Source organism: Trematomus bernacchii, unplaced genomic scaffold (genome assembly GCF_902827165.1).
Source record: "Trematomus bernacchii unplaced genomic scaffold, fTreBer1.1, whole genome shotgun sequence".
NCBI lineage: Eukaryota > Metazoa > Chordata > Actinopteri > Perciformes > Nototheniidae > Trematomus > Trematomus bernacchii.
In genome coordinates, this window is record NW_022987641.1 from 2,307,993 (window position 1) to 2,322,062 (window position 14,070).

Sequence of the window (14,070 nt, forward strand, 5' to 3'; positions counted from 1 at the left end):
AAAGGTGGCCAGGGGTCAACTAGATGCAGCCATTACAAATTCCCCTTGCTTTAATCAGATTGAAGCTTTGAAAAGGACTACAAACTTTACATCTTTTTAAAGAAATCGTTGTGGTGTATTGTGATTTAAAAGCCCCGGGAAACAAGCTAAACTAATTCTCTACTTTGGGATGAATACTTGATTCTGACTGGCTGAAGGGTAGCCATTACCAAATGAGTAAATGGTTTTCTTGGAAATTTAAAATGCAAATATATTTCCTTAAAAACATTATCCTGTCACAATTGAGGTACTTGGCAATAGGCGCTTTCACACCGGAGTACTTTTCCCAGTATAGTTCCGATATAGTTCCGAAAATGTGCGTTCACACCAAAAAAAAACGGAACTAGAACTTAATTCATGAGAACCTTTCCACCCCCTTTTCAGTCCCTGCTAGAGGTACTTTCATGGGAGAAAAAGGTTCCCATTTCTGATTGGCTGGGCGGATTGCAAACCACGGCCCGTAAAACTCCCAAAAGGTTTTGTGAAGCCGCCATTTTATTTGCTCGCATTAGCATTATTAGCATTAGCATTAGCCCAGTGCACCAACGGAGAGAGACTAACTTATGGCAACACAAAATAAAACGTGGGAGCGGTGGAGTGATGAGGAGGTGTCGGCGTTCTGGCGATTTACTCGGAAGGCTTCAGTAGAAGCTGCTGGGACTCCCAGCAGCTTCTACTGAAGCTTCCCCCAACTCCGGGGACATCCGGCCGTTGACTTTGGGTGGCAGTATACGCCGTGAAGTTGTTTGCGGCCTGCCAGTAAACCCAAAGCAGAAGAAGAAGTGACGTCAGCGGCTTCATTTGCCTAATCCTCCCTCAGGGACTTATTCTGGTGTGAACGCGATCTGCTATTTAGTTCATTAGAACTAAAGAGTTCTGATGAACTAAGTTCTCATGAACTAAGTACGGCAAAATACTTGGTGTGAAAGCGCCTAATGGGAACCAAATGCAGGAACTCAAGCAGAGCAAGTTAACTTAAAATAACTTTTAACAGGCCAATGTTTGGTATCTTGATCATGGTTAAAAATGGTAAAATAGACTGATAGTCAGCAGCATGGTTAAAATGGGTAGAATTGAAGATAGAATCTTGGAAACAGGAAGTCGGGAGGTATATGTAAACTTTTGCGAACGAGGGAATGAGGAACAGGTGGATTGTCAAGCTGTCACCATTATGTCCAAATTAATTAACATCACGTTTCCTACTTTCACATATTTGCTTTCAATTAACAGTCCTTTGGGCTGTGGCCAACACTAAACATGACCCATCATTTGTTTGTGTAGATCTTGATATGAAGGTGTTCATAACATTTTATTTTGTCTCTGTCATCCAAATATCGGCCTTAATGTCAGGCATTATCTCATTTAATTTCTCATGTCACCTCAGGTCTCCTTGGAACGACTCTGGAAACAGCCTTACTCGATAAATGATGTATGTTGGAAATGACATGGAGGTAAAGTTTTGCACAAACAGACGTTATGTCAACTTTCTTTAACCACAATTTAAAGGAGTCTTTGTGGGGTTTTATGGTTGATTAACTTAGTTCTTAGTTGCAGCCACTTTTTTCAAAACCCACATCTCACTTTTATCAAGTCTTAAACTGCTTCTGCTACTCGTCTGCTTCTTTTTTTTTTTTATCTCCATCTCCTCCTCGGTGTAGGGATACCAAGAAAAATCAATGAAGAATAATGACTTCACCTGGAATCACCTTAGCAGTGCACTTCATAAAATGTCTGTGCAGAAATTCAAACATTTAGTTTGGGATTCTTTTACTCGTACACTCTGAGTTAAAATAGAAATCTGGGGAATTTTTTTTTACAGATTCCCGGTGACCAGAAGATTTATCGTAATAACCCAACCCAGTCTCACGGCATTTCGTGTTATAGTCACAAAATTAATTTAATCTATTGATTCGTGTTCACCAACACGATTTTCACATTTTTTTCGTGTCACACAGAACGATTTTAAATGCAATGTATTTCTATTGGTAGTATGTTTCGTGCCTGCAACACGTCTTTTTGTCCGGTCGGGTCTTGGAATACCAGAAGCTGTGTGGTTCATAAAAACATGTTCTTACTCAATATCTTACCCTAAGCCTAACCCTATCCCTTTTATTTTAAATTGTATAATGTCTGAGTTTTTTTGCCGTCAGTGATGAAAAGAAATGGCTCAGAGCCTCAGAATACTGAAATCTGTATTTTATGTCATCTTTTTTTCCTTCTAATTTGTTATTATTTGGTGCAGGCACGAAACATACTACCAATATAAATACATTGCTTCTAAAATCGTTCTGTGTCAGAATACTGAAATCTGTATTTTTTTTTATGTGTTTTTCCTTCTAATTTGTTATTATTTACATTGCTTTTAAAATCGTTCTGTGTGACACGAAAAAAATGGCGAAATCGTGTTGGTGAACACGAATCAATAGATTAATTTCGTGACTATAACACGAAATGCCGTGAGACTGTGTTGAATAACCACTGTTATTTTGTGAATCTTCCTCTAGCCAATACAAATGACTTTTCCATCAGCCTCAGCTCTAAGTGCTAATCAACCAACCTAGGCATTACAAAAACAGTCAATTCAGATGGTTAACATGTTATTCAATGCTAACATTTGCACTTAGAATTATAGCACGCTAACATTTGCATTTAGCATTATACCACGCTAACATTTGCACTAAGCATTATAGCTCGCTAACATTTGCATTTAGCATTATAGCACGCTACCATTTGCACTTAGCATTATAGCACGCTAACATTTGCATTTAGCATTATACCATGCTAACATTTGCACTAAGCATTATAGCTCGCTAACATTTGCACTTAGCATTATGTGACCATGTATAGCCTCGCAGAACTGAATGACTATTAGTCCTGTTAAATCAAATGATGACCTTATTCGAATTAGAAAAACCCTTTCAGTGTCATATAAGGACAGCTGGATGAGTGAAAAGTAAACAGTCCTTGTTGAAACTTTGCTGAATCATTTCTGTTTTCAAATGTTTTCTCACCAGATGCTCATGGTGTCAATGTCACTGACTGGCTCATCTCAGCTGGCACTAATGAAGTGTAGTGTTTCAAGTAATCAATCTCTACCTGACATTAATTGCTTTATTGTGTCCCCTACTCTTATCGCATCTCTTACCGTCTTTAAAGCTGCAAAGTCCTTTAAAAAATGTTAAATTCCTTTCTCCTTTCCATTAGGATGAAACTTTCCTCTCCATATGTTTTTTCTTTTTTTTATGTGAAATTGCTCGACTTCTCTGGCATCATTCATGAGCAAAAGACATCAATGTCAGCTTCATTTTGATAAACCTTTATTTTTTTCTCAAAAACTATTCCTGCCAAAAGGATGGTGCTGACACATAAAACATCCATAACCAATGCGTCATCTTAGGGCATAAAGAATTTCATATTCTGAGTCAAGTCGGATGCAACAAGCCAATTATCAATATTAATGAGAAGTGTTGTCCCAGAAAGAGCTAGCAGTTTTATTTTATTGGGTAGACTGAAGAGCTCTAAATACTGGAGTGATAGTATGAATGAGAGCAATAACCTCAATGGATACTCTTTGAATATGTACAGGTGCTGAGTACCATGGCTATTGAAAACAAAGGCGGGAGTCCTTGCTTGTTCCAGACATTTGAAAGGCAACTTTTTGCTCCTCCGAAGGTTGCTTTGGGTTCATAACCGTTCATTCGTTCTGTGTCAAACACCGCAGAATGATGAGAGAAAAAAAAGCTGGTCTACTTTCCACTTAGCAACAAACCCGAGACACAAATGCACTCTGGGGACTATAAGCCTATTTTGATACAACACAGTTTTGAAATAAAACTGTCTAGGGGAGGAGCCGAAAGCAAGGCAACTCTTTAACATGGATGGCCAACTTTCAAACTAATCTTTTTCACGAGTGAAGAAATAAAAAATCGGTGACCTCAATAAGGTTGTGCAGACGTCCTTGGACAAGACACTTAACCCCCAAAATTGCTCCTGTGGGGATTGCAGTATTGAGTGTATGTAAATCGCTGTGGGTAAAAGCATCTGATAAGTAACAATGTTATATAATGTTTTACATGTGATGAAATCAAACGTTTACTGTTTGCCTGTTAAGCACTTGTTGAGGTGAGCATGTTGACATTAGCAACGCCGTGATACAGTTCAGTTATATAGCTGCTAGCATGGCTGTATGCTATAAGACAACTCTTGAAGTTTTTCTCATCTGAAGTTGCCGGTCAGGTGAAAAACTTGATTATTCGTATCACACTTTGTGCCCCATCCTTGTGGTCTCAGATCAGGGATGTGTGACCCTCACAGGCTCAGACTCCTCCGTAAGGTAATTGGTGTTAAAGGTGGGTTGTAGCTCTTCCAGCAGAAGGTCTATAATAAGTCAAAGTTGGACTTTGCAGATATCACCCAAAACCAAAGTCACTGCTTGGCTCCATATCTATGTTTTACATACTTTGAAACTCATTTTTGTCTCCTATACTAGCCGTGTCTGTGTGGTCGACTGTGTGAGCCATTTTTCACTCCATGCAGCTTGTAAAGCAACCATATGGAAGGAGGCACCCGGCTGCACCCACACTGCTCACCTCTGTGCTCCTAATTCTTCACTGTCTCAAGGTCATATCAGATTTATATATCCTCTGAGTTACCTTTAAAAAAAATTATATAAACAAATCTATTTTTCGCTTTTATAAAAACAGCATTAATCACAGCATGTTGTTAAGGTCACTTCTGTTCTTGATGGATTTGGCCGACTGTTCTATGCCTCATTGGATTTCGACTCCAATTAACAGCCATTTTGAATATCAGCAGGCTTTGGATTTCAAAGACTGATCATGAGATAAACAAAAAGTGTTTTAACAAAAGTTACATTAGTTTTTCTTTCTGTCAAATCCCTAATGCCGAGTAAAACACAATTCTCTTGACAGTAGACCATCAAGGAGTTTACGATCCTGCAAATCCGCAGTGCAACAACTGAAAGTGCATATTTAAAAAGTATCAAAACACAGCACCCCCAAGAGCCGAGCCCTCTCTCAGTGAGATATCACTTCAGTCTGTATCAGGAGGGATCATCTCAGCAAACCTAAAAGCCATTTCCTTTCCTTGCTCTGCTCGCACTATCTGTTTGGTTGACTTTTTTTTAAATTTCCCTTTTGGTAAAGTCAGAGATTCCAAGGCATGGACTGAAAGGCAGCCTGAGCCAATCTGCATAAAACATTGCGGTGCTTCCTCAACGTAGCAGGAGAAAGGTATTATCTATTTCCCCAACCTTTTATGATGAACAGTTTTTACTGAAAAGTATTGAGATTTTCAATGGCTTCCACGTCAGGAATCCACATCAATGTAGCGTTGTAGTAGGCTACATTGGATAAAGACGCACCGCCTTTTATTGGATTTTAGGGCTTCTTTTATTTTATATGAACATTGTAATTAAAATGTTGCAGATTTTTTTAATGAAGAAAAACAAAAAAACAAACTAACAAAATATTTCTTACAAAGCAATTAACGTAAACCAGGCCCTGATTAGTGATTAGGAACACCTGAGGGAGAGGCTGCACCTGGAGGGAGACAATCAGGGGGAGAGGGAGGGAACACAAACACAACACGGCACGAAACATACAGTTAAACTGATTTCGTTTTTACTGAAAAGTCTCGATGTTTTACACAAGCCTTCCATGGTATTAGATGGATATGGAAGTTATTAAAAAAAACACAATTCACCACGGTGTGTAAAACGTGCATAACAGATTTGCTGTTCTCTATGCGTGTTGACGTCACCACTACGACCCCGCCCCCGATGCTGAGCCCTCCTTGCATCAGCATCATTTCTGAGAGAGAGAGGGGGAGAGAGAGTGAGAGAGTGAGAGTGAGAGAGGGAGAGAGAGACTACCCAACCCAAGCAGAGCATACTGAGGCGTCAGACGGCCGCCTGAGCATTCCGGTTACGCACCGTTCAGAGGGCCCATCGACGGTTCGCAGCGCCACAAGCAGCTGAAGAAGAAGTCACCATACCTGGGCACACGGCCACGTTTACAGTCAGTAATGGAGAGCCTGCTGGATAATCCCATGAAAGCCGTTCTTTACCTGAAGGAGCTCACCACTATCGTGCAGAACCAGCAGAGCCTGATCCAGACGCAGCGCCAACGCATCGACGAACTCGAGCGAAAGGTGGAGGACCTGATAGGAGAGAACCGAAATTTGAGGGACCCCCACCACTACGTCCAGCAGCCCCCTCAACATCACCACCATCACCACCACCCGACTCACCGCAGCGCCAGTCCCCAGGCACCGGCCAACCTCCATCTGCACCCGGTGAGCAACAAGGCTGCGGCTCAACTCGGCCAGCAGGCGCAGCAGCCGCCGCCGCAGCTGCAGCATCAGCAGCAGCAGCATCAGCAGCAGCAGCAGCAGCAGCAGCAGCAGCAGATCCCCGGTCTGTCGGCCCAGCCTCAGCAGCATCCCATCTCTCCCGCACCAACCGCCCACCACCCCCAACAGCTCCAGCTCGTCCCCACCTCACCACAGTCGCCCAAAACGAGCCAAGCCAGCCCGGACTCCGTGGAGGAGGACAAGAGGAGCCCCTGCTGCAAGTCCCTGGTTCCGCAGACTCCCACCACTCTCTGCCGCTCCGTCGGGCTGGCGAGGAAAACGGAGTAAGTAGCTTACATGCTGTGTGCACTACAAAACCAATGTTAACGAAACATTTACTGTGAATTCTGACCGATTTTTCGTGATAAAATAGACATAACTATTCACATAAAAGATGCAAATCCCTTTTAACTTGTTGGATTTTCGTCTCCACAACAAAGATGCCCTTTAGCAATTGTTATTTAGGCTTCTCCTGACTCACAAAATACATAAATTATTTCATATTTTATTCAGTGACCCTAATAATATGGATACTTTTCTTGTCTAAATATAGCAAATGTGCTTGGAATAACACTGTAGTACCCTGAAGGTCCATGAGATCAAACACCACAGCCTGTTATTTCCCATGTGAGGGTGTCAGATGACATTTTGGAGACATTTTTCAACAGATGCAATACAGTTAAGATTGTAAAGAAGACGTGAAATAGTATCACTGCATGAGGCCTGTGCTGGATTTACCTTTGATTAACTCCACACCCCCTGAGGCTTAATTTCCTGACAGGTAATTCAAGCTACTCCTGTGTTTTCACGTTTATTCACTTGTTCAGTTGTTGCAAATCAATGGAACGCCTAATGGTTATTGATTTTAAGACCAAGGCTGGCATTTTAAAAGTTTTGGTTTGTTAATTCTGCACCAAGGTAGATTGTCACTACTGGGTGGGACTCCATGTTGGCATTAGAGTATTTTTGATGATTTGTAATGAAACAGGACTTTATTTAAACCATGCCCTCAGCAGGTCATCCTTACTTTGCCCTTTGGATTAGTCGTTTGTTCCGGTGAGGTTGCTGTGCCCACTTGTGTTTGCACACCTTGAATGTGTTATAAGCTATTTAAAAATGCATCTGTTTGAGGCTTGCTGAGGTATCGTTTTCACAGGTGCAAGGGAGCGTGGTGGCATTATAAACACACACTTTATAGTTAGTGAGTTTTATTTTGCATGAAGGCATATCATTGACCTTGAGGCATATGATTGCACGTTCACACATAAAAAAACTACCATCTACTTTTGATTGTGCAGACTCTAGTGTTTTCCTTATTAATAAGGCACACACTAAAGGATGTAACACTGCAGGAACACAGATGGAGTAATAACAACAAAGACAGAAAGATATGAGCTGTTGATATTTACAACCTTACAGCCTCGTGAGAGTGACTAATAAGCCTTGATCTGTTTGATGAAGGTATGTTTCAAGTCAGTGTCAGATTCCTGGTTTCAAACACGGTTGGTGGCATCAAGATTCTGTTATTTAGTCTCTTTTTTCCCCGTTTTGGAGCATATCTTTTCGTAATTAAGCTACCTTACATTCACTATAGTTCCAGCTTCCTAAGCATCAGGGTTTGTTACTTTTCCGGATCATTTTTTAGTTTGTGGCTGTTGGTCGAATGAGCTGAATGGTTTTTGGTAGCCACTATCAAGGTCACATGCCTGCCTGTGCCAGAGCTACACACACATGCACACAAAACACACCGCGCTGAGCCCCATCTGTCCCACTAGGCTGCATTTGCATTGTTTCTGTTAATCCAGATTGATTCATCGTGCCATTAAGACATAATTCCTAAAAAACATGGGTCAGGAATATAAAACATTAGCATGGAAGTAATAAAACAGAACTGCTTTTAGGTGGATTGACCCAGCCAGACATGGACAAACACACACTAGATATGAGATGTACCAATTAAATGTCAGCAGGGGTGTAATCGGGTACTATTTCAAACTCAGGCATATTTGGAAAAACTATGCCAACCTGATTTATCACAAAAACGAGTTCCTCAATGACTCATGAGGTCTTACTCTTACCTGCTCTGTAGCAGAACCACGACTGACTCAGCTTCTTATTCTTCTTTTCATGGTTTTATGGCGGGTGGCCATCTACTGTATTGGAGTTGACCAGGGCAGCCCCTTTTAAACATGTAGCCCCTCCCAGCAGGCTTCACTCACAAGGAAATCAAATGTAACCCAAATCCACAGCTTCTAAACCCCAATACATACCCAATAAGTGTTATATTTATGTAAAAGCTTTACTTAAAGTTATGTTTTTTAGGCATAACGGTTTAACAAAACAACAATTATGCATCTCACGTGATGATGAAATAACACCAGAACACATTATTTGAATGGGAGAAATTATGCGCGTCTAGGGGTCTACTGCACACTTCCAAACATTTAAGTAAATATTATTTGTGTGCAAATGTTTTTCTAAAATAGTAACAAATAGTAGGTACTAATGGTTGTGCTACGGAAACTGATCCATCACCGGGGGATTCCATACGTGGGTTCCTTAGTGATTCGGCAACCATGCCCCCTGAAAGTCCTGCAGATTGATTAACATTGACAGAAATATGAAAAAAAACTCAAAGAAGGGAGAGTACTGTAAACTTTTATTTTGCTTAATGGGAATACAGTGACACATGAAAAGCAGGAGACGTGAAGCGACATTGTAATTTCCATTTAGAACATTGATCCTGGTCACACAAGATGGTGTATCTGTGCTGTCAGTGCCGCAGGAGGAATAATACATTTCAATTAACGGGAGGATGACAGGGACACATCACAGACGTACTAATAAGGGCTGTGTGTGTATTTGTTTATATATTTATCACTGATTTGACTGTTTCTAAAAAGCTGGTGTCTGCAATCCACATTGAAATATGACAGTGAAACAGAAATGTGTCTCTTTTACAATTTTATTTTCGTACTGTTATAACAAATCAGTACATACGTTTTGTAAACAGTGCACAAAGTCCGGCTAGTTATTACCCTGTTCCCTGTCTTTGTGCTAAGATAAGTTAGCATAGCGGCTAGCAGTACTTTCATATTTAGATTACACACATGCAAGTGGTATCGAGCTTCTCATCTAACTTTCAGCAAGCAAAATTACAATGAGGCTTAGGACGATAATATTGATAGATTATTTTGGGTAAATAGTGACAAAAGGAGATAAGGCAAACAGCAAGTATCTCGGAATACTAGGATGGACTGCATATCCAACATTACCGTTCACCATTCCAACAGCTTATGTGTGTTTTTGCTTGATTGAAATGAAGCAACAAATCCATTTGCAAAGCTTTAAATTACAAATGAAATGCCTGCTCACTCACATCATTCATTCCTCATCTCATCAAGTTGCATGGAAATGCACCTTAAGCTTCGAACAGCAAACGTGGCTGTAAAGTTGATTCCATGTATTTTGCTCCTGATGTTTTGCAAGTGTGTTTCCCAGTCTGAGAAAGATTCTTAAGGGGCTTGTATGATCTGAGGGAAGCCTTAAGTAATCCTGTGTACTCGTCTCGCTTCCTCCTCTCCCTGTCAACTCCCGCTCATACTCTCTCATACTCAATCTTTCGTGTTTTTTAAATTATACAGATGTCCACCTATCGTATTGATCCTAGCCTACTTGACTGTCCTCATCTCTTTTCACCTTTATCTAAAACTGAAACGTTGACATTTGCTGGCTTTCAGTCCACCTAATCTTTGGTCCTATGTCTACACTTGGAGGTTGCCAAGTGTGTGTGTGTGTGTTACATTTTGAGAATGTGAAGTTTGGAGTCAGGAAGACTGATAATAAGGGTAGTCTTAGTGATGTTTCTTTTATTTGTGTAGAGGCATGTGCGTGTCTGATAGGCAGAAATCCCTTTTCTGAAGGTGGATATCCCAGGGTTCTCGTATAGCTCCAGGTGCTTCTTCCCTGCCTCCCACACTCTCACAGATATTTTAAGCTCTTGCTCTTACACACAAAACACTCACTAATGCACACAAACCCGAACATGCCTCATGCCACCTGGCAGCCCGCATGTTTTTCCGCATTGGCCGTGACTCCCAATGCGCCCGCCATGCCCTCGTTTTCCTCTTACTGGCCTCGTACCAGCTGGAGCTCAATATGTATGCCATCTCACATGCTGGGGGAGGGGGGGGGGGGTTGAGCACACATACATCCTAGCATACATTACAGAGTGACCCTGCTGAGTGCCGGCTGGATGCTGCAGTGTCTCCTTGTTCTGATGCTCTCAGATCAATGAGCCTGCAGCTTAGCCAGCGCAGCCTCCAGCAGCTATGCTAACCCTTAAGAGCAACTCTGGCCTTGATCTTCAGGTACTGATCCTTATCTTAAAGCCACGCTATCTTTTATCTCAAGTAACAAGGCCTTTCTACTAAATATTAGCCACACTCTGTAGGAGCAATGTGTTTTGTTACACATTAACCTCTGTCCAAATATGTTAGACTTTAAAAACCTTCCAGTTGTGTGGCTAGCTGGTCCACACTGGGCTCGTCTTTAACCAAAACTAACAGACAATTTTTCAATATAGAAATATACAAGAGAACAGCTGTTGTAAGTGGATATATGGGATGCTTTTCTGTCTTTTCATTAAAGTAGTTGCTGTATGGTAATTAAGAATTGAACTTGCTTATGCTTTACCTTACTTGACACCTCTGATGGGCTAAGGTAATGGTTTGGTAGAATCCAGTGAACATATCACCATATCTAATAAATACAAATGTTCTACTCATTATCTTTGCAAACGGTGGAAATGTACTATAACCCAAATGTGGAAACCAATGGAAACACAATCTTTTTTAAAGCTCATACTCATCATCAACCGAAAGTAACAGACATTTTTTCAAATACAGTCGGCCTGCTGTTGCCGGGCAGGTCGTTTAGAGTGGATTTCATAAGAAGGTTTTAGCTGAAAACAGCTGTCGGCTGCTGGAAACTGAATTAATGAGGGTACAAAACAAAACAATAACACTGTGAAACTGCAAAGCAAAACGCAGTGAGAAAAATACACATTATTTGTGATTTTGGTTACCTTTTCATTTTAACAATGTCCTTTATCTAGAGCCTCGTAGAAAAGTACAATCTCTGCCTCGATAGATAGATGGCTGGATGATGGATGTAATGACTTCAAATGGACATATTAGTTCTCCCTGTCCTCTTCTTTATTTCGCCTCCTGCCACCATTTCTAGAGAGCTGGAATCTCCTCTCTCGCCCCCCCCCCCCCTGCTCTTTACTTCACTCCCCCTCCCCTCCGTCTGAATGGGAGTCACGTCTGCACGGTTATGACAGGGTGGCTTGGCTCGGCTGCTGCTGGAATCCAAATCATGAATATCACATTTGGTGCGTAGTGCTTTTAAATTGCTTCATTTCTCAAAGGATGTAGCTGCCGGTTGATTCCTGAGTCCCCGGTAGAATATTAGCTGTTTTCATGCACAAGTTGAGCGATGCAAAAGACAGTCCCAGTTGTCGGTAATCCACCCGTGTGTGTGCCAGCCGTGTGGTGAGGAGTGTGTGTTGTGTTTGGGAGTTAAACGGACAAGAGAACAGCTGTTGTAAGTGGATATATGGGATGGTTTTCTGTATTTTCATTAAAGTAGTTAGTGTATGGGAGTTAAGGATTCAACTTGCTTACGCTTTGGCTTACTTGACACTTCTGATGGGCTTCAGTGATGGTTTGGTCCAATTCGATTTAAGCTTACGAAGTATCGATACATACTGTATGTTCTACTCATTATCTTTGCATTTACAATAACCCATATGTGGAAACAATTACAAACACAAACATCTCTTTTTAAGACTCAATTTAAAATACAGGCAACTAATGATTTAAAATGCTTTCCAAGTTAGAAATCTTCCCACTTTTGTGTGTTAATGGTGTGTTTAACAACAAATATGCTAATTACAACATGAGTTGAATTTGATTTAAACTACACGTTGTTAACAGATGCTTCCTGTGATTCTTCCTTGGTTTTTGATATCCACTTCCACCAGGTTTCATGAGAATCAGGCAGCAGTTTTTCCTTAATCCTGCTGACAGGAAAACAGTCTATCCAAATGGATTGCTGTGAATCTGTTAACTAATGTGTGTGTCAGTTCTGGCCGGCAGCTTTTGATTGATAGTTCAGTTTTGGCTGCCTTGCTGCGTCTTTCAGGTTGCCAGATATTTTGTCCAAAACCAGAAGAAGATCACTATAGAATAATGTTATAAAAAAATAAATAATGATAGACAAGCTAAATAGGTAGACAGATACAAAAATATGGCTTAAGGACAAAAGAGTCCAAACTTTTTGTTACCATGTCCTCTGCCTCTATGAATCCCAATCAATCAAAATGACAGTTTGGCTCAACGTTGATTATCTTTTTCAAACATTGCTTCCTACTGGCAGTCCTCTGTTACATGGGCACCATGCCGACTCACGGAAACACAGACGTGTCATCCTCGTCCTTGACACTTCCAGATGCCACAGATGACGCCATCTTTTATATGTAAATATTGCACATCCTCACGACGGCTTTGTATAGTAACATGTTTCTGCTGTGAGTCATCCTACACTGTCGAGAGACTCGCCCTCTTCATGGTTGGAGGGAAATTATTCACACATCTTATTGTTGCATTGCGTGTCTGCTTTATGCAAATGAGCAGTAGGCGAAATGAGCAATCAGCAGTGTGTGTCATTGGTATGCATCTACATATTTCATGTGGATGCAAACAGGGATGATATAAGTGTTTTCATCTACTGTTCCTCAATCTGATTCCATATTTGATACAAAAATCATTATCAAATCCTTTTAAAATGTCTCTACATCCTTAAACTTTTATTATAATATTTACAAAAAATGATGTAGATAACACTTCAATTTGTGATCAAAACAAATCACTCAAGGTTTACATAAAAGGGAAGCCTTGGCAGTATATTTGAAACAGCTGCTTACCATTAATACAGTTTAATAATGGCACCACTTTTCATTGAGGTTATAAAAAAAACCACGCAAACGTGATAAATGTAGCACGTGATAAAACACTGCTCATTCCCCCCCTTTTAATGGCTCTGAATTGCATTTCAACGTGTTTTGTCTTTCAACACAAAATGTTCTATTAGCTGGCAGTTAGCATATCAGGTGTTACAATGAAGCAGATGTGTTGACCATAGAATAACACTTACAGGCGGCTGAAAGTGATGCATTATCTAAGATTGTGTTACACCAATGTTGGTCACATGGAGGGATTCCTTATAGACAGATAATGCTGTGCCACAGCTCTCATTGGTCAGTAATCTAATGACCTCTGCAGCTCAGGGAGAAAGGATCTTTGGAAGAAGGCACAGTGTGGAGTTATGGAAAAATGTCCAGCCCATCTGTCGCAAAGATTTCACCTCTCGGGAGCTTAGGCCTGAAAATCCCTCACCAGACAATCCTAATTGTTTTGCACCATGTGCAGCAGTGTGCATCTGTGGTTGTCCAATGAGATTTAGGCTAGCGGTGAAATTATGGCTGAACATTTTGAGGAACATTTTGAGTTGCAATTTTAGGTAATCTATCGTTGTAGTTTGTCGGGCAATCCTCTCTACTCAACACAATCCCTATCCACTGTTGCAGTGTATACT

General features: G+C 40.9%; 1 protein-coding gene across 1 annotated transcript in view; it reads left to right on the forward strand.

Annotated features, from left to right (window-relative positions):
• Positions 1-5,977: 5,977 nt before the first annotated feature.
• Positions 5,978-14,070, forward strand: part of LOC117484822 (IQ motif and SEC7 domain-containing protein 3-like) — a 110,520-nt gene continuing 102,427 nt past the window's right edge. Inside the window, 1 exon segment of the mRNA XM_034133254.1 lies at positions 5,978-6,695. Coding sequence (XP_033989145.1) covers positions 6,085-6,695 — 611 coding nt within the window. The 5' untranslated portion in view covers positions 5,978-6,084.